Source organism: Myotis davidii, unplaced genomic scaffold (genome assembly GCF_000327345.1).
Source record: "Myotis davidii unplaced genomic scaffold, ASM32734v1 scaffold214, whole genome shotgun sequence".
Lineage (NCBI taxonomy): Eukaryota > Metazoa > Chordata > Mammalia > Chiroptera > Vespertilionidae > Myotis > Myotis davidii.
In genome coordinates this window covers 669,721-694,630 of record NW_006285782.1, presented here as the reverse complement: position 1 = coordinate 694,630, position 24,910 = coordinate 669,721, and the positions used below count along the sequence as shown (strand labels likewise).

The 24,910-nt window shown below is 42.0% G+C and overlaps 1 protein-coding gene across 1 annotated transcript in view; it reads right to left on the bottom strand.

Moving 5' to 3' along the window:
• EXOC4 (exocyst complex component 4) overlaps positions 1-24,910 on the bottom strand; it is a gene marked incomplete at its 5' end in the record, with an annotated part of 716,953 nt that overhangs the window by 34,227 nt on the left and 657,816 nt on the right. The window contains 2 exons of the mRNA XM_015559399.1: positions 15,076-15,235; positions 18,313-18,491. Of these exons, the coding sequence (XP_015414885.1) occupies positions 15,076-15,235; positions 18,313-18,491 (339 nt within the window). The remainder of the gene's footprint in view (positions 1-15,075; positions 15,236-18,312; positions 18,492-24,910) is intronic.

Below are 24,910 nucleotides of genomic sequence, written 5' to 3'. Positions count from 1 at the left end.
GAATTAAACCAGCTAAAATTCACTAGTTTCACTAGATTTTACTATATATGTGTGTAACATTGAAGGTTGTAAATCAAAGAAGAAATTATTGAAAAGATACTGGGTAACTCATAGACGAGCCACACTGGGAAAGTGAGCAGGAATAAGCAAAGCTAGGCGGCAGTTGGGACCATGGCCAAAATTACTGCAGAATCACTCTCCAAAGACAGGAAATACCAGCGCTGCCACTGCTAAGCACAGACACAAGGTCTTGTTCTGCTCTCATGGATGTTGAGCCCCTGAAGCTACCACCACCTCATGAGGTTCCCCATTCCCCTGCACTCAGTGTCCCTAGTTCCCTGCTTAGTCGGGAGTGGACACATCTGACTGGCCCAGCGTAGGTTACGTCTCCACATAGTCAGCCAGCCTGGACTATGTGTTTTTATGAGGGAAGGTGGGCTGTGTCTCCCTTTAAGGCCATGTTATGAGGAATTCCCTAAACACAGAAAGAGATTTAGAAGTTAGTTGGTCAAAAAAATGACAAATGCCAATCATACTAGTATATCACTGCTTTTATTTAAATAGCTAGGTTTTCTATTGATAAGACAAAAAGACATGGTTTATTGCTTTCCCCTCCTTTCTGAACACTTAATTTTTTATTTATTTATTTTAAATATTTTTATTGATTTCAGAGAGGAAGGGGGAGGGAGATAGAAACATCAATGGTGAGAAGCATTGATCGGCTGCCCCCTGCATGCCCCCTACTGGGGATCGAGCCCACAACCCTGGCATGTGCCTTTGACTGGCATCGAACCCGGGATCTGTCAGTCCGCTGGCCAATGCTTTATCCACTGAGAAAAACCAAATAGAACCTTTCTTGAACACTTTATATTGATGTAGGAAAACATAGTAGCTTCTTAAAAGCCATTTTGAGGACAATTTCATCAGTCACTGTATACACCTTACGTAGTGCTGTACTGATACTTTGGGAATGGAGGCTTGCACTTAGCAGTGGCCCTACTCTCCCCTGTGCTGTCTGGCCCAGGTTCCTCCCAGGCCTGGACACCTAATGCTGCTGCCACGCCAGGTTCTGAGGTCCTCATCCGTCCCTGCCTCTGTTGGGCCCAATAATGCCTGTGATAATTTCTAGACAGGCCTTAGGTGCTGTGCTAACATCCTTTCTCCTCATCTTTCTTGGTCTCCTTTGTTTCTCCCTGCAAGCCTACAAGACAACAACTCCTTTCAATTGCTCTCAGGAAGGATAAAAAAAATGTCACCCCTCGTTTAAGCCTTTTCAACTAGGAACACCCCATCATCACCATTTAATAGAGTCTATAAAGTCATTTGGGCCCTGGTATATCTTCTTGAAATGCTAATACATTACAGTGAAATGAGCTGTGTAGCACAGCAGTGAAAATGCAGATAGAGTTGGTTTTGAATCATAGTTCTGTCATTTACTAGTTGTGCAGGACTTGGGTTACTTAATCTTTCAGAGACTCAATTTTCCCATTTGTAAAATGAAAATGCTAATACATGCTAGGTCATTATAAGGGTTGAATAAGATGTGTATAAATCATGTAAATAGAGTCCCTTACACGAAGTAGGTACTCAACACATAGTAGTTATTAGTAATGATATTAACAATAATAAAATATTTTAAGTGCTTGGCTTATACTGAGATATCATATTGAGTCATCAATTTTTAAGACAATATAATGAGATATATGTAATGCCTAAACTACATTAAAGGCAATGGTATCTTTGATGATGGATAGGATTCTCTAGTCTCAGAGATAAACACCAGGAACCCCAATAATCATGGTGGTGAAACAGCACAGAGTCCGGCTGGTATAATTTTCTACAAAAGAATTATCCATAACCAATTCTTACTATTCTTCCATTGGGTTCTAAATATGAACAATAGTTCAAAGAAAAAGAGGAATATTGGAAAGGAAAAAATAAACATAGTTCTAAGAGAGGGACAGCTTGATCTAGGAGATTAAGCAAACCTTTGAAGTTAGAACTAATAATGGCTTGCTGATCAGGAATGGACAAGACAGATGAGATGGAACAGAAAAACTTAATATCCACACAAATGATTTATATTAAAAAGAAATGCAAACATGTAGCTCCTATTGTCAGGGATGAGCCAGCCTCAGCACCAAGCACAGGATCCTGTGTGTGATAATATGTCACGCTGCCCGGCAGAGTCCTCGCTATTGTGTCTGCCCGGGTGAGGACTCCTTTTAAGATAGTTACCAAAAGGCCATTTCTCCCTCATTTTACAGGTGAGTGAAGTCATATTATCCAAGTAGATCTGTACAGGCCCTTTGGAAAGAGAGAGACACCGAGAAAGGAGCTGTAGGTTTCCCAGGAAAAGTGTGTGTGTGTGTGTGTGTGTGTGTGTGTATGTGTGTGTGTAATTTAAAAATGGAAAAAGAGCTATTAGAGGCTCTTTGGCTTCAGGGCCCATAATTTAAACATATGCCATAGGTGAGAAGGAGCCTCCAAACGCCCCAGAGCGCGTTCTTTCCTTCCGCACCACAAACAGTAAATATTTAAGGCTCATTAGAAGCACTGGCAAACAGCTGATGGCCAATAGCTACAAAATTTAACTAAGGCAATCAGCTTCCTGGCAGACATATGCTTCCCTTGTTCAAATGTTAGTTATGTGTCATTATCATTTCAGTGCTTTCATTCCTGGAGAACCGGGAAACCAAGAAATAATAATAAAAAAAAAGGCAAAATTTCTGAAAACTGAAAAATAAACATTCTCCCATGCTATATAATTAAAGTTAACAAAAGAAGCGACCGGCTGCCACATACATGGAATGGGAGAAGCTGAAACATCAAATGACTGATTTATCACAGCAAGTAATTACTTTATGCTTTTCACAAACATTTCAAGCCTATTATTACTTTCACAGCGGCGCACGCCAAGAGAAGACTGTCACCTAAGGGAGAAATGGGGAGCAGGCTGTAATTAATTTCTGGTCGAATATATCATGAAGCCCTTAATGTTGTCAATAAAATGCTCTAGCAATGAAAAATCCCCAACATCTCCCCCTCCCTCCTCTGTCCCCAGTCCCCCAACATGGTTAATCAGCATCTTGTGGAAGATTGGCCTAGAGGAGAAAGCGATGCAGCCTAGTGCAGGCAGCAACGTCCAGGCCATTGATCCATCCTTCCCCGGCCCCGGGTAAGGGGTCGGGGAGTCAATCAGGAACTGGCCTCTCCCACCCCCACTTGTTTTGTTCCTCATTTGACTCCATCTCCAACTGAGAAAGTGGAAGGTGTGCAATTCTTCGGAGGAACTTAAACATGCAGACGCCAGGCAATGGAAATCATTACAGCAGCAGCCATAGCCTATTCCCTTAAAGGTTACAGCACAAAGATTAAGAGTGCCTCGAGGACAGAGTGAAACGCTGATCTGAATAAAACCTTTCCATCAATCGGAAAACTGCAGCACAGCAAAGGAGATGTGGAGCCTCAGTAGATGTGACATTTATATTTTTGAGCACCTACATGTTTATTTTTTAAATTACTGTTCAGAGCCGTAGGAGACCTTTCTAGGTCATGCGGACGCAATAGCCAGCTTCTGGCTGGCTGGCCCTCCAGGACATGTGGTGAGCAAAAGCTCCAGCCACTATCGTGACTCTGAAAAGAAACAGGCCTCCATTACTTCCCTCCTCATCCACACACAGGCGCCGAAATACTCAAGTGCCTGTCATGTACCTTGTTTCTCAGAAATCTTTACAGTATCTTCAGAGAACTGAGTTGAAATTAATCTTCCTTGTGAAAATCTCTCCTGTGATAGTCTCTTTTGAGAGTGGGGGGTGGGGAGGGGCAAGGTGAACCCCATCTCTGGCCCTACATCATGGCACTCGGGACAAGTCATGTCTGTCTGAGGCCCTGCAGTTAATCGTCTAACCCTTTATTTTGTTGATGAGGAAACTTCAGCCAAGAGAGTTGAAGTGACCTGTCCAGGTGTGTGTATTTATGGGTTGAATTTGTTTATTGGCCAACCACTGAATAAATGAAATAGTTCTCCCCTAAATTTCCAAGAACACAACCGGACTCAGGGTGCCTGCCCTGAGGGATCATTTTAATGAGGATTCAGCTTAATCCTTTCAGGTTATAATTATCTTCACTGTCCTTGAGAGGAGAAGAGAAAGGGGGACTAAGGGACAATAAGAAGCCGAGAGAAAAATGGCCTGTGTGTCTCAAAAAACCCAAGGTTAGGTCAGTATTTCCCCAGGAGTGTCTAAGAACTATGGCATCGGGGTCCCCTGGGTACACATTAAATACAGTGCAGGTGCCCGGGCCACACCCTCAATCTTCTAAATCCAAAATTTAGGGATGGAGTCAAAGAATTCCACTTAAAACAAGTTCTCTAGGGAATTCTCAGACCCTCTAGCTTTTGAGAACGATGGTTAACCTGTTTGGTGCCGTGAGAGTGCAGGGTGTGCACCTAGGGTTAAGGGCAGAGCTCCCCAGGGATGCGATCACGTGCTGGGTCTCATTTGCGGGACAGGTCCCAGAGAGCAATGCTGAGCCTCAAGTTATTGCTTCAGGACAGTTGCTTGGAAGTTTGGGCAGAAAACCTACAGGCAGCACCGAGAACACATTCCCCTGTGGGCAGGGTCTACAGAGCCCTCTACTGTGAAACTGCTAATTAAAGCTAATCAGAACTGCCAGAGGCCAGAGATCCACAGAAATCAGGAGCTGGCGGTGGGGATGGGAGTGTAGGAGGGGGTAGACATACAACCAGAAAAATACAAGGAAGAAATTGTTTGAGAGCTAAGGGACTAATGGAAAGATGAAATCATATTTTAATTAAACAAAGCAAAACAGAGACCCAATATTTATAAGACGACAGCCCTGATTTCATAGGTGAAGAACATACACAGCCTTCGGGGTGGGACTGAGCTAACTTTGAATCCTGACTTATGTGAGCTGGGTACTGACCACTGAGTTCATGGTGGTCCTCCGGCCTCCCCTCAGCCCTCTGGCTTGTTTTCTTTGAAACTGCAAAGGTGTTAAGAAAACAGAAGGTGGGATGGAGAGACGGCTTTCTGGAGAAGATGCAACAAGAAAAGGTGGATGCTGGGGAGGAAGTCTGGCCTGGACAAGCTGGTGAAGGGTTGTAGCTCTGCTTTAACAGCTGTAACAACGGTGCCTGTTTCCCACTTGTAAGCATCAAAGTTAAACATTAGATCCTATTTAGAAAACAGGAGAGGTCAGCTGCCAGCATCAAGCTTTGCAGTGAGAATTCTAACGCGTCAGTAAATGATCATGCCTGGGCTTTATCACAGAACAAGTTTCACGTCTTTTCCGTACAATGCAATCCTTTCCTGGCAGAAAATGGCCTCCGTGGGTGAGTTAATTCAATTTCCTGATGGTGACGACTACAGGGCCAGTGCAGGGTATACAAATACACAATTTGATGAGAGCTTTTGGACAAGTCACTTCTGATTTCCATCCCCTGGGATCTTTATTGGAAATAATAACACGTGTCATCTATGCTAATCTCTGAATCATTCCAATGGCAGCATATCGCTCCAAAGGGAAGACACTGTCTGCCAACAATCCCTAAAGTATATATGTGCAAGGTATAGTAACATTCATTGAGCATAATCAAAAGGAATCTTACTTAATCAAAGCCTCACACCTGAGATATGTTCATGAGAAATCAAACACCAACACTGACAGGTATTTTTTGAGAGCGTTATAAGAACTCATTGTTTTGGGGTGCTTTCTGGGGGATATGCAGACCAGCAGGCATACTCACCTGACTTCAAAGAGCCCTAATTAAACAACCAATTTAGATCAATTGTTGGAATATATAGAACCTACCAGACGTGCAATAAACACAGAAAAAGAGATCAGAAGAAAATCTAATGGTCAGAAACAGGGTAGCAAAGCCACATGAAGGTTTAATTAGGGAGATGGAATGTTTAAATCTACTTATACAAAGATCTTAATATTTTCTCAGAGATCAAGCCATATCAATTCTTCGTTTACTATTACATTTTATTAACTGGTACATTTCCTTCTAGCAGGCAGCAAAAGTGATTTAACCCATCATATTTCTCCATTTACTCCGGCCCCTAGGAAAGTCAGGGCTAACTCTGCATCACCATTACATTCAAGAAGTGTAACAGAATTTTGGGGAGCATTTTCATGAAAAGAATTTGGATAACAGACTAATCTCTCATAAAAATCAATCACAAATCCACATGGTTAATAATCTTGAGTCAAAAATCTTGAGTACTATAGGTAAAGGCTAAAAAAGGAGTAGGTTACCCCAGAACTGAAAAGACACCTATACCAATGGCAGAATAAAGCTGGGGGTTTTTCAGAAGGGGGGGGGGGGGGGGGGAGGGAGGACCAAACAGAGAAAAAGATGTGAAAATATTTTGGATTTTTTTTTTTTAAGTAAAAAAATTGCTCCCCTAGCAAGACAGTCAGAGAAAATGTTATGTGATAGGTAAAGGCATTTCATGTTGTCAGCCAAGTGGCCTCTGAAGCCTACCTCAGGCAGCACCATTCTTTGGAGATTTAGACCACGGTACTCGCTTGTCTGGAGACTGGGGTGTGCCCAGCAGATGGCAGCATGGCACTACTAATCCCTGATCACACCACCCTGGTCACTCCAGGCAGGAAACCTATAACCTTTTCCTGCAGGAAACCAAACTAATGACTTGGTGCAATAGGTTTGTAGAAAGAAACCTACCAAACGCTCCTGGTGGGGATTAAACATTCTCAGCCCTCCAGAGATCAAGGTCAAGGACAAAGCAGGGTAGGTACCAAGTGATATGTTTTGTTTCCAGGCTTTGTGCTTGGGAACATTCCTTCCCTATCCTCTTCAGGGGTTCCTCTTCCTCCTCACGCCCCTCCCTGGACATGCTGTTCTGCACCCACAGTGTTTACTTCCTCTAATGGCTTAAAGGACAACTCGCTATGCTGATGACTCCCCAAGTCTGTTTGCTCAGCACAGGCCTCTCCCTGAAGCTTCCAAGCTACACCTGCACTTGCGTACGGGAAGTCTCACTTGGAAATCCCACAGGCACCTCAGACTCATGTCCACTGATGATCCTGCTTCATCGAATCTACCTATCCCACCTCCTGCAGGCTCATCTTATTTGATGGTGACCCAGCTAGATAACCATGTCAGACAGTGGAGGATCATCCATGACGACTCTTTCTTTACCTTCACGATTCAATCACTCTCGAAATCCTGACAACTTCAGCTCTTTCATACTTCTCAAGCCTCTTCTCCATCTCCACCAGCCCTGACCTCTTCAAGCCCCACACACCTCTCACTTAATGGTCACCTTCCAATGGGTCTGCAAGCCCTCCAGTTTTATTGGCCTCAAATCCATTTCCCACATAGCTGCTGAAATCATCTACTTAGAATACAAATCTGACCATCTCACTTTTCCACTTAGAAGCCTTCAGCCACTGACAATATGAAGCCCAAACACCTTAACTTTATCACCCAGGAGTATTTATTGAATGTCAGGTACTGCTCTAGGCTCAGGGACTATAGAAATGAATAGTCTTTGCCCTAGAAAGCTCATATCTACTTCCAGTAGATGGGGAACTGACAAACTGTTTGAAAGCAGCTGCACCATTTATACTCCTGCCAACAATATACGAGGATTCCAGTTTCTCCACATCCTCTCCAACACTTGTCATTTTGATTAGAGCAACCCTAGTGGGTATGATGTGGTATCTCACTGTGGTTCTAATGTGCATTTCCTTAAAAGTGAATGATGGTGAGCATCTTTTCATGTGCATATTGGCCATCTATGGACCTCCTTAGGAGAGATGTCTATTCAAATCCTATGCCTATTTCTTTAATTAACAAATTGAGGGAGAGAGCGGAAGAAAGGAAAAGAGAGAGAGAGAGAGAGAGAGAGAGAGAGAGAGAGAGAGAGAGAGAAAGATAGATATCAAAGGGTTGCTTCCCTCCCATATGCACCCCAAATGGAGATTCTTCCATGAATATAGGCCTGATGTTTTTTTCTCATGATTATACAAGGGTTATGGGTTTGGGGAAGAAGATTATAGAGGTCAAGTGTCATTTTCATCCCCTTGTATCAAGGGTACATCTGTCAACATGATTTATGCTTGTTCACGTTGACCTTGACCACCTGGCTCAGATGGTCAGATCCCTCTACTATAAAGTTACTTTCCCCCAGTCCACAGGCATTCTTTGGAAGGAAGTACTCTGTGTATCCTACACTTAAGAAGTGGGAAGTTAGGATCCCCCTCCTTTAGGGTGGAGTAGCTACACAATTTATTTGGAATGCCTCAGCACAGATTGGTCTCTTCTCCTCACCAATATATTCAACCACTTATTTATATCAGTATGGACTCATTGATATTTATTTTTTATGCTTCGGGTTAAAATCCGATGCTACTTTTTTTTTTTGCTGCTCAAATTGTCCAACTTTGACCATTGGAAGCTCTTTCAGTTGGTTCCTGTGGCCCTGGACACATCCCATCACTGTGTCGTGTGTGTGTTTTGTTACTGCAAGATGTTCTAGGCTCATCTTGTATATTTCCTGTCCCAGTCCTAGAATTCTATTTCTCCCGGGAGCTCTGGGTACTTTCATTTGAGAATACTATTACAACCAAGATTTGGGCACTATGTGTACTTAATGCTACTGGGGTGCTTTTACCTATTTTCTAATTTTGCTATTTGCCTTTGTATTATTGAGTTGTAAGAGTTTTTTATATGTTCTGGATACAAGGCTCTTTATCAGCTATATTATATGCAAATATTTTCTCCCAATCTATTGGTTATCTTTTCACTTTCTGATTCAATGTCTTATTGAATTAAACAAATATGGTATATTGTACTTTTCCATATACTAGTAAACCGGTGTTCAGAGGAGGCATTTCAGGCAGGATTTATTTTATCCTTTGGTCCTTAGGTCTCAAATGGCTCTTTGTCTACCAATCAGATGTCTCTGTTGGCTTCTGTGGGGTAAATGTTCCCATGTATGGGCACTATATGTGGGCAACATAGGTCTTCACTGGTTAAGTGAATATATATAGACCAGCTCCAAAGCTAACTCAGAGTTGCTGGAAGAGAGCTGGAAAGGGATGGGTGTGGCACTTGGGAGCAGAGACTGCCCTTCATTAAAAATGATACTGCCCAGGTATTTATCCTTCTAGAGCAGGGGTGGGGAATGCTTGGCCTGCGGGCTGCATAAGGCCTGAGAAATCATTTGGTCTGGCTCTGCCAAGGCATTAAGGGTGAGTTATTTAAATGTTTGACCAAATATAGCAGGGTAATTTTTAGGTTGATAATTTTGTATGGCCCACAAATGATGTTATAAATATCCACATGGCCCTTGGCAAAAAAAAAAAAAAAAGAAGAAGACGAAGAAAAAAAGGTTCCCCATCCCTGTTCTACAGGAATCACAACTCTGCTTTATGATGGGAAACATATCATACCGTGAGTACCTATCCCGGGAAGCGCAGAGCTTTCTCAGTCAGCACCCAAAGAGAAAAGAGAAGCTGCCCATCTGATTTTTTGCATCTCACAACAGAAACACTCTAATCATTGCATTCCCTCCCAGGGAACTGAGGAGGGAGAAGCCTGCTCCAAATGCATGCACAGCTTGCTTCTACACTAGGGGAACTGTGTAGTGAGGAGAAAGAAATGCAACCAAAGCATTGCAGGCCTCTTGTGGGGCCTGTCAGTGGCCAATTCTCTGTCCAGAGCGATGTAACCTACCCACAGCATTTGACACAGATGAAGACACCTCCTCTTAAAACACTTTCTTCACCTGGCTGCTCGGACAGCCTTTCCTGGTGGTCCTCCTACCCCTGACTCCGCTTCAGGTTCCTCGCTGGTCCTGCTCCAGCACCCCAACATCCAAACAGTGGAGTGCCGCTCAGCTCCTGGACAGCTCCTCTTTCTCCTGTAATTTGTTCTCGAGTGCTCACCTCTTTCTTTCTCTCAGCCTTACTTCGCAGCTTCATGCTGATAAGCCAAGCTCCTCTTCCCATCCCAGACCTCTTTCCTGAGCTCTAGGTTCGTATATGCAGCTCTCTTCTTCATCTCTATTCAGATGTCTAATAGGCACATTAAACTTAACATTCCAAGTCCAAATGAACTTTTGATCTCCCCTTCTTAACTGCCCCTTTCCCCCTCTCCCACAATCCCAATTCTGGCTCATGGTCAGGCTCATTTTCATTTCAGTAAATGAAAACTCCATCCTGTGACTTGCTCAGAAAAATAACGTTGGAGTCATTGGCTCACTTGCAACCTTCAGCAAATCCTATCAGCTGTATTTTTAAAATATTTCCTCGTCTGACCGCCTGCCATCCTCGCCACTGCTGCCATCTTGCTGTGAATCACCACCATCTTTCACTCAGATCACTGCAGTCGCTTTCTAACAGCTCCATCTGCTTCTGCCCTTGCCTGCAACCTCCTCTTCCCAATCGTCTATTTTCAACCTAGCAGCCCGAGTGATTCTTTTACAGTGTAAGTCAGATGATGGCACTCCTCTGTTCCAAACCCTAACAGCTTCCTACCTCATCACAGTAAAAGCCAACACATCATTACAGCAGGCTTCAAGGTCGCAGCCTCTTAGATTAAACCTCTGACCCCACCTCCTACTCTTCCCCTTGCTCATTCCCTTCGGCCACACTGGCCTCTCTGCTGTTCTTCAAATGCCAAGCACACTCCTCCCTCTGGGTTTTACTCTTAGATTCCCTCTCCTGGAATGCTCTTCCCCTGGAGAGCCACACGATCTACTCTCACTCTTCCCTTAGCTCTGTCCTTAAATGCTGCCATCTTATTGAGGAATTCCACAAAAACCCCAAAACTTAAGATTATATTCATTATACCCTGGTGCACTCAATTCTCCTTCCTATGCCTAATTTTTTACCATAGCATATACCTTTATCTGACATACATATATTTTACTTATGTTTGTCTTGCCCCACAATAATGCAAGTTCCATGAGGGGAGGATCTACAGAGGACGCATGCTCAATAAATATTTGTTGAATGAATAAATGAATGAATGAATGAATCAAGGCAGGAACACAAGGGTGAGGAAGGGTTCGTTTCTATGTGTTAGAACTCCCCTCACCACTCCTAAACCTTAGTTTTCATTTCCTTACCTTTGTCAGATTGAGGAATGAGAGATAGCATTCTCAGGAAAACAAAAATAAGAAGAAAATCAAAGAGAGATGACACCTTGAAGGAGGAAAGCAGAAAACAGAAGTGACAGGATAGATAAAGGAGAAAAGAGAGTCAACTGTAATGAGAGAGACAGACACAAAGAGGAAATGGGGGTGGGGGAGAGAACTAGGAGGAAAACTCTGGAATATTCTTTCTGAGTAATGGCCTCACAAACTGTAAACACTGCCAGATCCACCGTGGGAACTTCAGTGCCCACTCAGACTCCTGAGATACGCCAGACTGTCCCCAGTGACTCAGCCTGGAGAAGTGACAGCTCAGGGCAGGATGATCTCTGATGACAAGAATTAAAAAGCACACTGATAAAGCCTTCCACTTTTCAGTTAATCCCAGCAATTTCCCAGGACAAAGCCTCTTTCTGAGTTTGAAAATTAATCTTGGAGTCAGAGGGTGAGAGCCACAGCAGAGGTCATTACCACAGGGCACAGGGTCTCTGCAATTCTGGTGATCACAGGCCATCTTGACCCTTTGCTCACCCGAAGTTTATCCTCCGATTAGAGATTAGACGGAGCACAGGTGTGTATAAAAAGAGACAACTTCACAACACCCTGAGCAGTAGAATGAACATGAACGGAGTTACCCCAGAGCCCTCATTTCTTTATTACAGAAAGAGGGCTAATTTTCCCGCTGGCCAGAACGGCTACGGAAGAGAGAAACCACAAGCATCTTGCAACTTCTTGTTAAATAAGTTTTCTGACACATGGTGACTGGTGATTAATTACTGCGTTAGAAGATAACATTCCTATAGCGATTGGCCGGAAATACAGCTGCTGTCCATGCTTGATTAGACATTGCCTAAGGAATGCTGAGGCACACAGCTCCAGTCTATCATTTCTGGCTATTTTGGTACCGCTGTTACATTTATTTTACATAGCTTCAAGTTCAGGAGAATTGATGGAGCCCATTTCACAAAACTGTCCCTACCGAAATCGGAGCAGAAAAAGGATAAGGCTGTAAAGTGTGTCTATGTCGGTGTGTGTGTATGAGGGCAAGAGATAATGAGGGACAAGGCCTGTGAAGAGTAGGGATGCATTACTCCTCTCTGTAACGCTGTCCACTCTACAAAGAAAGGACTGCAAGGGAGATGACTGGTTTCTTATAAGCCTAGAAGGAACTGACCCATGTCGGCTGATTGAAACTTTCAGGGCAGTGACGATAAAACTGAACTTTGGCGTTATCCAAGTCCTTCACCAACACCAAACGAAGCCTGGAGTTGGTCCCTGTTCATTACACACGATGAGCACTTACTCTGGGCCAGGCATCGAGGAAACAGACAGGGAGAGCCTCGGCCCTTGAGCTTACAGTGTGGTAAGGGGATGTCTTCTGACCCAGGACGGGAAGGACAGAATCACCCAATGCCATGCACTTACACTAGCCTACTTCCGAACCCACCAAGAGTGGAGAGTAACAACAAGCAGTACCTGTCCCACATTTCAGCTTACACCCACTGCCCTGGACTTCAGTCATAGGTCCAGCTGGGAAAGGCAGGCCTCGGTTGCCGTTCCATTATTTCACTCAGGCCACCGATGCCAACTCCAACACTGCCCAGTCAGCATTCAATATTCAGACGAGATCGGGCGCGTTCAGGGTGGTATGGCCGTAGACAGCATTCAATATTCAAATGCCAGTTTTTTCTAGTGTGTGTTTGAGCCCCATACTGTCTGCCAAAAAAACTGTGTTAATTTACTTACTTCAGCTAAATAAAAAAGAAATCATTTAAAAAGGATGATTGGATTTAGGAAAATATATTCCTCCGAGAATTAGTAATGCTTTTCTCTATCCCTCAGGCCTCCACGTTCTTATGTTCCCCTTGTCAATGTTATTATGAGACTAATTCAATAATGAGATCATTCCCCATAGAGCGGCCAAATAAATGCAGCATTCAGTCACACCTGGTTTCTCTAATCTGGGCAAGAAAGGCTTTCCACCAAATTTAGCCTAAAATAGGGAATTTAATGAACACACACACACACACACACACACACACACACACACTCACACACACACTCACACACACACTCACACATGCAGGAAAAAATAAGACAGGGAAGGAGGACAGAGAAGCAGAAGAACAGGGCAGCAGTGGAACAAATGCAGTGACAGATTGGAGAAGAAAGGTTAAACACGAAGATATATGACTATGTGATTCCAAAGCAAAGTTCCTAGCATACATCTTAATAATTGTCAAGGTAATATAATACTTCATCGTTCCTTAAATGTCTCGAGAATTGTTTCAAATTTTCTTGAACTTCTTAGGGAATCAAAATATCAAGCGAAAAGACACAGAAGTACTAAATATGAGGCAGGAACACTCTGGATTATTAAAAACAAATGACTTCTTAGCCATAAAGGAGTCTGTGGAATAATTCAGCTAGATATAAGCTTAGCACTGAGAAGCCATAATCATCATCTATCCTCTTCAAAACTGGTTAAACTTTCATTAAAACACCGAAGGTCTGATGACTGAAGCAAGGTATAAATGGTGTTGAGACCTCATAAAGAGAGAATAAAATTAACTCGCAAATTTGAAAAGACACGTTATAAAGACACATTAAACACTGAGATCAGCAAACCTAGGAAAGAGGAAGTGCCGTTTAAAAGCAGCAGCTTCAATTACAGGAAAACGAGGGGAGGCAGGTTTCCTTTGGGACGAGATGGAAGAGATGAGGAAACAGGTTCATGTAAAAACACATTCAATACCTGTTGTTTACAATGAGAGAAAAACAGGGAAAACCCAATGTCTGCAATTTTGCAAGTTATTAAATAAATAAATTATGGTTCATTTACAAGAAATTAAAAGTAATATTTTCAAGGAATATTAGTAAATATGGGAAACAACATGTTTTCAAAGAGTATAATGATCTGATATGGAAAAATACAATTAAATGAATATAAAGCCACAGTAACATAGTTTTAATTTTGTAAAAAGAGAAATTGCATGTATACGCATGTATAAAAACTCCCCTACACACAGAATACGTGCACAAAAACCAGGAGAAAGTATACCCAATATCATGGTCTCTAGACTAAAAGTTTACAAGTAATGTTTATAATCTTCTTTGTATTTTATATCACATACTAGAGGCCCGGTGCACGGATTCATGCACCAGTGGTGTCCCTTAGCCTGGCCTGCACCCTCTCGCAATCTGGGACCCCTCAGGGGATGTGGGACTGCTGATTTCAACCTGATCCCTGAAGGCCAGGCCGAGGACCCCATTGGTGCTATCTATATAGATGTGATGCAATAGCATGTAATACTTTTATAACCACCCCCAAAAAAGTTAGTAAAGTTTTGCAGCAAGAAAAACTTAGGTTAAACAATAGGAAAAATTACCTAATGGATGTTTTGTTTCCAATAGAATTTTATAGAATATTTTTCTTTATGACTGATGAAAACCTATTTCATTTATTTTTGCTTTTTAAAATTTGAGATATAATTGATATATAGCATATTAGTTTCAGTTGTACAACATAATTATTCGATATACATATGTATATATTGCAAAATGATCACACTAAATTTAATTAATATTAAGCAACTGTTTAACTTTTTCTTTTTAAAATATTTTTTCCCCATTGATTTCAGAGAGGAAGGGAGAGGGAGAGAAAGATAAAAAAAAAAAAATCAATGATGAGAGAGAATCATTGATCGGCTGCCTCCTGCATGTCCCACCCTGGGGATTGAGCCCACAACCCAGGCATGTGTCCTGACTGGGAATCAAACTGTGACCTCCTGATTCATGGTCGATGCTCAGCCACTGAGCCACACTGGTTGGGCTAAACTAACTTTTTAAGAACCAATAATCTACTTTTAAAAATGACTCATACGCTTTGGTACAAGGAACTGAGCCCAATCGTCCCTCTTACCTTGCAAAGTCCAGGTCTGCCTCCCGTGACATGGTGATGTTGGTCAAATTCTGTTGAAGAACAAAAATGTTCCTGCACATTTTCTTGATGCCAGATTCACTGATGCGCCGGAAGTACTGGGCACCATTAATGAGGATGCAGGAGATCAGGTGTCCTAGGCCTGACGGATGGGCACAGGGTTGGGGAGACAAGAAACAATAGATTAGTGACCTCTTACATAAACTGACACACAGGATTTCTCTCTTCTAATCCTCCACCATTTAAATGACCAAAGAATACACATCTCTGATGGCTGCACCAGCTAATGGCACAATGATTTCAGAGCTGCCCTGGTACTGAAAAATGGGGAGACTTTGCTGGCAACAAAACCTGGTAAATCCACAGCTCTAGCACCACCACGTACACCCAATCATGCCAGGGCTTGGAGAATATGCCAGGTTTCATAAGCTATTACAGTGCAGGAACTCTTTTCCTGTACAGGTATGTTGGGAGTGGAGAATACATGTAAATACAATGACGTGTTTGACCTCCCCTTTCTCCCACAAAACAGATAGGAGTATACACTGACTCAAAAGTTGCTTCGGGACCTACCTAAGCAAAAATAAATCAATAAGAAATTGGGCTATTGGCACTGACGCTAATACATCTCAATGCTGACAATGGAGTATATTTCTGAAGTAGCAATTGGAGAAAATGTAAGCAGAAGCAAAGTGTGAAAGAAAAGCAGATCATGCATTAACTGTTGAGTTCCTCCAAGATAGCTATGGGCATTTCTAGAGTCTGATAAGTTTGTTTTTGTCTCCAAAGGGCTATCTTGAGGTCCAGGAAACTGACCAAGAGCAGGTCAGAGCATCAACACCTACAGGTCCCGTTCAGGGTATCCATGTAATTGAGTTCAGAACAACCCGAGGCACATGTAGATTACCATTTCAAGAAGCCAGATTCCAATTCTAAATACTTGGAATTAAGTAAACTTTTAGTTCTTCTTTTTCCTTTTTTCTTGCAGAGCCGGACTCTAGCAGGCTGTTTCCCCAGAACTTGAGTGCTAGTCTGACTAGTCCCAAGCGGTCTGCTGTCTTTGTTACTTTCCTCTTCTGAAGGCATAGTCCCTCCATGTGACTGTGGCTCAAGTCAGAGCGTAGGGTGCGTCTTTGGGTGTAATGGCTCCCTCTGTCTTTAAAATGAGTTTCCCCTCCATTAGGATGAAGGTGGCAAAGGGAGAGGAAGGTGTGCGCTCTCTCGTTCTGCTATACTCACCAACATGCTTCCAGCCCATAAACCCACTTGCACGTGCTACTACTTGAAAGTGAGGAAAAGACACAGGGATTTTACATTAATGCCAGGCAACTGACTTCTGTGAAAAATCTCCGTAGGTCAAGTTTCAGCTGCTACTCCTGAGCCCATACCTCCGGGTATAATTCTGTTCTGCCATTTGCAGTAAATCCTAGTGCAGGCAATGGGTGCAGGCAAGTGGATTGTTTGTAAAGAATAATAAATACTGCCCACCGGTGTGGCTCAATGGTTGAGCATCGATCTATGAACCAGGAGGTCATGGTTTTGTTCCTGGTCAGGGCACATGCCCCAGTTGCAGGCTTGATCTTCAGTAGTGGGCGAGCAGGAAGCAGCTGATCGATGATTCTCTCTCACCATTGATATTTCTATCTCTCTCCCTTCCTCGCTCTCTCAAATAAATAAAAACACATATAAAAAATAGTAAATACTAATAAATATATTACATAAAAATTTATGTAATAAATAATAATAATAAATAATAAAGCCAATTAGAAGTTGGTCTGCTTTATGTTATCACTACTCACCAGCAATTCTAAACCACAGCTGGGATGAAGTACTTCCCCAGCCACGCATGGAAGCCTGAGACCTTGTCCCCTCCTCCCCCAGCTTGGGGAAACTCAATATTATACCTTTTGAATTTAGAAAATGACATTGTAGAGAAATAACTGGCTTTTAAAACATAAAGTCTGAAACTTTCCTAGTTAGAATTAATTCTAAGTCAGAGGATCAGGCCTGTATTTCGAGACATGGTCTCCTAGCAGGATTACATGTGAAGAAATGCCTGGGCACAATGAGAGGAAAACTCTAGGAGAGAGAATGTAGGGCTTGGAAGAGCCCCGGTGAAACCCAGAGAGGACACTGTGCAGGAGGGAGAAGGGAATTCTCAGATGGGCGCCTCAGATTCAACCTACGGAGTGTGACCGCTACCCCCAAATCCATTATGCCAGTCGCTCACTAACAGCTAGCTTTATGATATGATTTAAAGTAGAGAGCAACTAAAGGACTTGTATGCATGCATATTAGCAGAACCAGTGGACACAGACACTGGGCGGTGGGGGCTTGCCAGGGGTGGGAATGGCTGGTGGGGGGAGGAGGTTAAATGGGGGAAAAGGAGACATATGTAAAACTTTAGACAATAAAAACCTAAAAATAAAGAAAAAATAGGATTTGGAGGTCCACATTCTCTGGAACACAACTGTTTCATGAAGCAATCAACAGCCAGGCATCATCACTGCCTCTCCAGGTGGCTATAGTCCTTTAGACGACGCACCTCTTAATAGTTGTAAACAACACTGGTTTCATTCTGAGACACACCGTGGATGCTTTTAACACCCAGGTCTATGGACAAAGAAACCAAAACAAGAAAAGAGGGAAGGCAATGTGAAGTCCTGACAGGGATCCTAGGAGGGAATTCAGCATGAAAAATTACCTGCCTGGCACCACTGTGCTGTCTCTCACTCCCTCCCCTGCCTGCGGCCTGCCCTGAAGGCATTCAGGATGCAGCCTTCCTAAAATCAATGCCCATCGGAGGTTGCCTTTGTTTTCCCACAATAACGCATTCTCTGAGAGAAAATGTTAGCCAGGAGGGATTTTTCAGGGCCCTCTCCTCACTGGTGTATGTTTCTTTTTCTCTTATGAGCTCCTCTTGAGTGAATTCGGGGCCCTCCACACATTTACCCAACTCTCATGAGTGGCATGTCAGGGAGGCAGCCGGCTGCCATCTGCCTTATCTTGGATTAAATCTCCTTATCAACCGGGAGCAGATGGCAGCCATATTGTTGTCTACCTGCCCATACAGAGATACCAGGCATTGCTGCTTTAAGCAAAAAAGATATAAAAATTCCAACAACCTTTCCCCACAAGTTTTAAACCTCGATAATAGAGAAAAATCAGGCCACCAGCCCCTCCTCTCTCCTGAACACGCAGGGATGGGGCAGGGCTGACCTTCAAAGATGTACTGGAACTTGTGCTGCTGCAGGCTGGCACTCATGGCCTCTTCGATGGCACTGATGTCTTTGTTGAGCTTGACTACCAGAGGGTCATAGTCCATACTTTCCACGTTGGCAACGATGGCATAGTTCCCCTCCTTTGCAAGAGGGATGAGATAGTGGAAACAGTGAACCCTGGAAAAGACAGAGAGGTGGGGAGAGCAATGAGCAATTCATCGTTCTGATGAGAATGATGATCTTTTTGTGATAGTGCACTCAAATATTTGCAGAAGCAGTGGCCTGTAAAACCGCGTGTGCCCCACCCCCTTTCACCAGAAAGCCATTTCGGTTACTCCACAGAACAGGTAAGTGGTCCTGAGCAATCAGCGTCTGTGGTCCTTGCTTATTGAATCCATACGCTGTGGGGGAGAAACAGAGGAGCTCTAAAATCCTTGTCAGTGACAGGACTGCATGCATAGTGTGAAAAGCATTAGACTTTTCAACAGATATTGTTGTAGTAAAAATGAGAGCAGAAGTCACAGATCTAAAATGTGGAAGCCGTATAATGAGACTGCATTGGTTTCAATTCCCAATTCCAACCCTTATTAGCTGTGTGACTTCAGGCAAGTTATTTTCTCTCTCTCTGTCTCCGTTTCCATATCTGTGCAATGGGAATGATAACAATTCCTAAGGAGCTACCACATAGAAAGTGTTTCTTTCGCATAGGGCCTGGCACGAAGGAAGTGCATAGTAAGGCTGGATGTCATCACTATTAGCATATTTATTAATGTTAGTCTATTACTTAAATAAAACACAAAACATCCATGAATTTGTAAAAATTGTGCTAGGCTCTGGGAATGTAAGACTCAATTTGTGTCCTTGAACACTACAGCCTGGTAGGGCTGACCAAGAAAAAATTGCCACAAGAGGGCAGTGTTTCCCCAAGAAGCACAAAACACTGTGAGTGTCTGGAAAGGGCATATCTGAATGAGCTGGAGGAAGTGCACTTTATTTCTGTGTTGAAATGGCCTGAGTCATTTTGGTTATGCACAATTCTTCATTTCTTTTTATTACATTTTACTGAATTTATTGGGGTGACATTGGTTAATAGAATTATGTCGGTTTCAGCCCTACCATTCTACAACACAGTGGTTCTCAACCTTCTTAATGCCGCGACCTTTTAATACAGTTCCTCATGTTGTGGTGACCCCCAACCATAACATTACTTTCGTTGCTACTTCATAACTGTAATTTTTCTACTGTTATGAATCGTCATGTAAATATCTGATATGCAGGATGTATTTTCATTGTTACAAACTGGACATAATTAAAGCATAGTGATTAATCACAAAAATAATATGTAATTACATACGTGTTTTCCGATGGTCTTAGGCGACCCCTGTGAAAGGGTCTTTCGACCCCCAAAGGGGTCGCGACCCACAGGTTGAGAACCGCTGCTATAACACATTGCATTGTGTGTTCACCTCCCCAAGTCAAGTCTCCTTCCATCACCATTTACCCCCCCGTACCCTCTTCTACCTCCTCCACCCACTCTTCATTTATTTTTTTGGTAGATTCAGTAACTGCCAAAGATGTTTGTGGTGGGTGAGAATTGGCTACTTCATTACCTTTGTATTACATTGAAATGAAAAGCAAGTTTCAGTCTAAATACCACACCTATTTAAAAAAGAAAACAGAAACACCATCCATAGTTCACACAGGCCATTCTCTGAGCTCAATGAAGTCCTAACTCTATTGTTTTGGATGCATGTATCTGATGCTCCTGGTGGGAGATATGATACAATTCGGGTCAGGATTCTATAACCCTTATAGTTGGCATCAGATAACAAGAAATATTCCTAAACACATGGTCGCAAAAACCTTGGGCATTATCCCAAGCGATGCAAACACAGACTTGACTACCATCTTTCTAAGTCGGGTTTACTGAGAAATAATTTATAAGCAGGAAAATCCACCCTTTTTAGGGTCCTATTCTATGAGTTTTGACAAATGCATACAGTTACGTAAGCACCAGCATAATCATTACAGAATAGTCTTATCACTCCCAGAATTTCCTTGTCCCCTCGGAAGCCAACTTCTACTGACACCCCAAGCTCTTGCAACCACTGATGTATTTCCTGTCCCGTGGTTTCAACTCTTCCAGAATGCCACCTCAATGGAATTGTATAGAATGCCGCCTTTGGAGTTTGGCTTCCTTTACTCTGCGTTAAGGGTTTGAGATAAATCCATGTTGTTCATTCCTTATTATGGCTGAGCAGTCCCCCACATATGGATGTACCACAATTTCACTCTCCACCAGGTGACATCTGGGTTGTTTCAAGTTTGGGGTGATTATGAATAAGGCGGCTTCATGTACCGGTTTTTGTATACATTTTCATTTCTCTTGGGTAAATACCTAAAAATGGATTGGTGGGTCATTTGGTAGGTGTATATTTAATTTTATAAGAAACTGCAAAACAGTTTTCCAAAGTAGCTGTGCCTTTTCCTATCCCACCAACAACGTGCAAAGGTTCCAGTTGCTCCACATCTTCCACCAGCACCTAGTGTTGTCAGTTTTCTTAAATTTTAGCTCTATTAAGGTATAACTGGCACCTTATAGTCGTGAGATATTTAAAGTGTTTTGATATAGGTATACATTGTTAAAGGATTCCCCCATCTAACTAAATAACACCTTTATCACCTCACATATCTATTCCTTTTTTTAGTGTGAACATTTATGTTCTACTCTACTAGCAAATTTAAATTACACAGTACAGTGTTATTAACTATAGGCACCATGTTTTACATTAAATCCCCAGGCCTTATTAATCTTATAATGAAAGTCTGTACCCTTTTCCCAGTCCCTTCCCATTTCTCCACTCCCCCAGCCACCAATTACTTCTCTTTATTTAGATTCCGCATATACTAATACCATGACTATTTGTCTTTCCTTGTCTGGCTTATTTCACTTAGCAAAATGCCCTCACACATTTGTCAGGTAAAAAAAAAAAAAGTGCAGTCATTCTAATAGATGTGTAGTGATATCTCATTGCGGTTTTATGTTTCCTAATGACTGATGATATTGGGCATATTCATAGGCTTATTTGCTATCATATATCTTTGTGTTCACATCATTTGCCTACTTTTTGGATTAGGCTGTTGTCTTACTAACTTTTGAGAGTTCGTTCTATTTTTTCTGGAGACAAGTCTTTTATTAGATATGCATTTTGCAAATATTTTCTACCAGTCTTTTCTTTTTTTTCCACATAAAGTTCTTAGTCTATTAATCCTCTCATGAAAAATCTGCAATCACCACAAATAAAGTCAGAAGAATCTTTACTCCTCCTGTTGTCCAGTCTCCAGCTCACTTTCTGCAGCACCAACGTTGGCCTTTGCAGACCCCAGACTCTCTTCATCCTGTTCTTGCCTTCCTTTCTCTGAGCTCTTCTTCTCATATAGGTTATGTCTTGCGAGCCTGTGTTTGGATTCATTTTTCTTTGCATAACCCCAGGAATCATAAATCATGCCAAAGCCAGCTAAAATGCCACCACCAAAAATGGGTTCTGAATCCAAACACAAAGATGACATCTGCTGTGGTTTAATACATTTTGGCTACTTTCCCTCGAGTTTCTGTCTTAAGTACCGTTGACGATGGGTGAAGGACATCAATGATTATTTGTTTCCGCTGAGGTAGTTTGTTGTCATAAACTTCCTGGTCCGGGACAGTCTCTGTGCTGCTCTTGATGGCAGCCAACCTTAAGGCAGCCAGGGGGAAAAGAGGCAGCTCCCCACCCCCCCCCCCCCCCCCCCCCCCCCCCCCCCCCCCCCCCACTTCACCAGTATCTTTCAAAGAATGGTTTTAAATTTTGATGAAGTTCAATTTATCATTTATTTCCTTAATGGACAGGGCTTTAGGTGTCAGATTTAAGACTCTGCCTAGGCAAAGTCACTCAATTTTTTCATGTATTTTCTTCTAGAAGTTTTAAAGCTTTAGGTTTTACATTTAGATCTAGAATCTATTTTGAGCTAAGTTGTGTATAGTACGTGCTATATTCTTATAACCTGTTCATGCAAGAGAATCGAAATATCTTGACTAACAGTTCATTTTCATGACGGGGACTCATCTTAACAGCTGCTAAGCAACTCATGACTAATTGCACCAATAAAAGCTCATTTTGACATTCACGTGCTAACTGGCAAAATGTACAGTTTTGATCAAGATACCAGTAAATGCAATGGTCACAGAACCCTCTAGAATCTGATTTTCTAATATAATGAAAGTCAATCAACCCTGGAGTAGGATTAATGATGAGGGAAATTGATTGGCTCTGTGGTTGAAATTTAAACTAAACAGCTCTTAATTGAAAATAAAATGAAGCCATCAATGCTAAAGTATTTTTATAATAAATTATAAATATTATAACCCAGACAATGGGAAGACCAGGGACAAAGACCTGTGTAAATGGAGGGCAGTTTCAGAGGGGTGATGAGCTGCTCCTTCCGGTACACACAGATCACAGGACAGAGCATGAGGTGAGCTTGGGGAGATGGGCAGGGCCAGGTCAGCATGGGCTTTGGAGGCCATCTGAGGACTCTGGACTTTGAGAAGCCATAGGGAGACTTAGGAGGATTTTAGGAGGTGAAAAGATATCATTGGATATGAGCTTTGGTAAGATAACTCTGGCACAGGATAAAGGGTGGATTGATGGTGGAGGGTGGAAGAAAGTGGAAGTAGGGAGACTATGTACTTAGGACATTGTTACAGATTGGAGGTGAGAGCTTATGAGATCCTGAGTGAGAGGCAGAAAAGAGAGATAAACACTGTTTTAAGGTACCATCTTCCTTTCCCAAAATGGCCAGAGATGAAAAAGAAATTAAAGTAGTCATTGACAAATGTCAAACTTTTAAAAAGTATGGTTTTTTTTCCTTTTCTTTTGAATTCTGGCATGTTGATGGTGACCTTAATATGCCTTTGGCTTTATGGTTTTCTGCCAATATTGTTGATTACACAGCAGGATGGTTGATTGTCAGGAAGTGCACACTAAGGATCCCAACAGTGACAGGCGGTGGCTCTTGAACCCACTTGGATTCCTGATGATGGTGAGAGAATCAGCTGATAAAGGTGACATTTTTTGCATCTTGGACTCAAATGGCAAACTCAATGGGTTCTTCTTATAATGTTCAAACAGGATAAAATACTAAACAGTATTTTATGGTCTCACCATGTCTTTCATTTCTTGGGGGTGTCATTTGCCTTATGTTTCAAACTTTGGAAAGTTGGTGGTTAAATGTGACCTACAGTGACGCAGGTAAACTGTCAAATGCTCTTTGGATGGGTTCTTCAACACAGAACCTGCTGGATTTGAAGACCCTTTAACATTGAACTTTAACAATAGTAAAGAAAATATGTACTGTGGATATAAAAATTGGGGGAAATAATACAAAAAATTGGCATTTGAATTTGTTCTGGACTTCTTGCTAGCATTTCCCATTACTTTTCTTTTTCTATCTATGCTCTTACCAGTGTGCTCTTGGATAAAAATGCCAGAGGCAGTGCCTTCCAGCCATCTTTTCACTGTACCAGTTCTGGACAACAGGTCCTAAGTTCTAATTCTTTCTTAGCAGGAAAGAAAAGAACAAACACAAACTGATTATGATCACAAAGATGATGTTGGCCATGCAGCACCTCTGTATCCTTCAAATACATGTAGTGAACTACTGAGTGAAAACAGAATCTCAAAATCAATTAATTTTCTTTAATGAGAAACAGGTTTTATTTGGGGAAACAGCACTTATTTTATTGGGGTTTAGTCTCAAACCAGCTAATTCTCAAAGGTGACTGATGTTTTTATTGAGCATCTATTATACAGTGGGACTCTTCCTGATTCTGGGGCCATCACAGTGAACATGACTCACCTGATTCCTGTCTTCGGGGAGCTAACTGTCTCTTCCCACTGTGGGCACTTTGCAGTCTGCTCTATTTTAGCATTATTATACTACAGTGTAAGGATTTGCTTGAGATATGTCTTTTTCATTTTGTAAACTATCATAAGCAATGGTAAAAATAAAATAAAAAGCTTAGTACTGTGACAATAAATGAATAAAATGTGTGAACATTCACTATCGAAGCCATACATGGGGTGTTCTATCCAGTTTTATACACCATACCTTAAAGAAACAAAGACAAATGGAGCATATGCATGAGAAAGCAACCTGAATGTTGGAATCATGTTATATGAGGAGGTGAAGACATTCAACTTAGAAAAAACAAACATGTTTAGTGTTCACAGTAAAAGTCAAAGAAAGAAAATTCTGCATCCAGGACTCTAAAACTCAGCATTTTTTGTTATTTATTTTTAAAATGACCTTCTTCTGTTTTCAGACTAATGTTGAAGGAGTATAGCAGTGGATGTTACAGCACCAAATGGTTCCTTGTAGAGTTAATAAATAATGACTAAAACATGTTCAGCTTTATAGAATAGTACTGCCAAGATGTAGAAAAACAAAAAGGGCAGAATAGAGGTTAAGGATTTAAAAGATTTTACTCAAACGTGTTGTAAACATCCCACCTGGAATTAACTACACTGCAAGCAGATAATTCTAAATGGAGAACA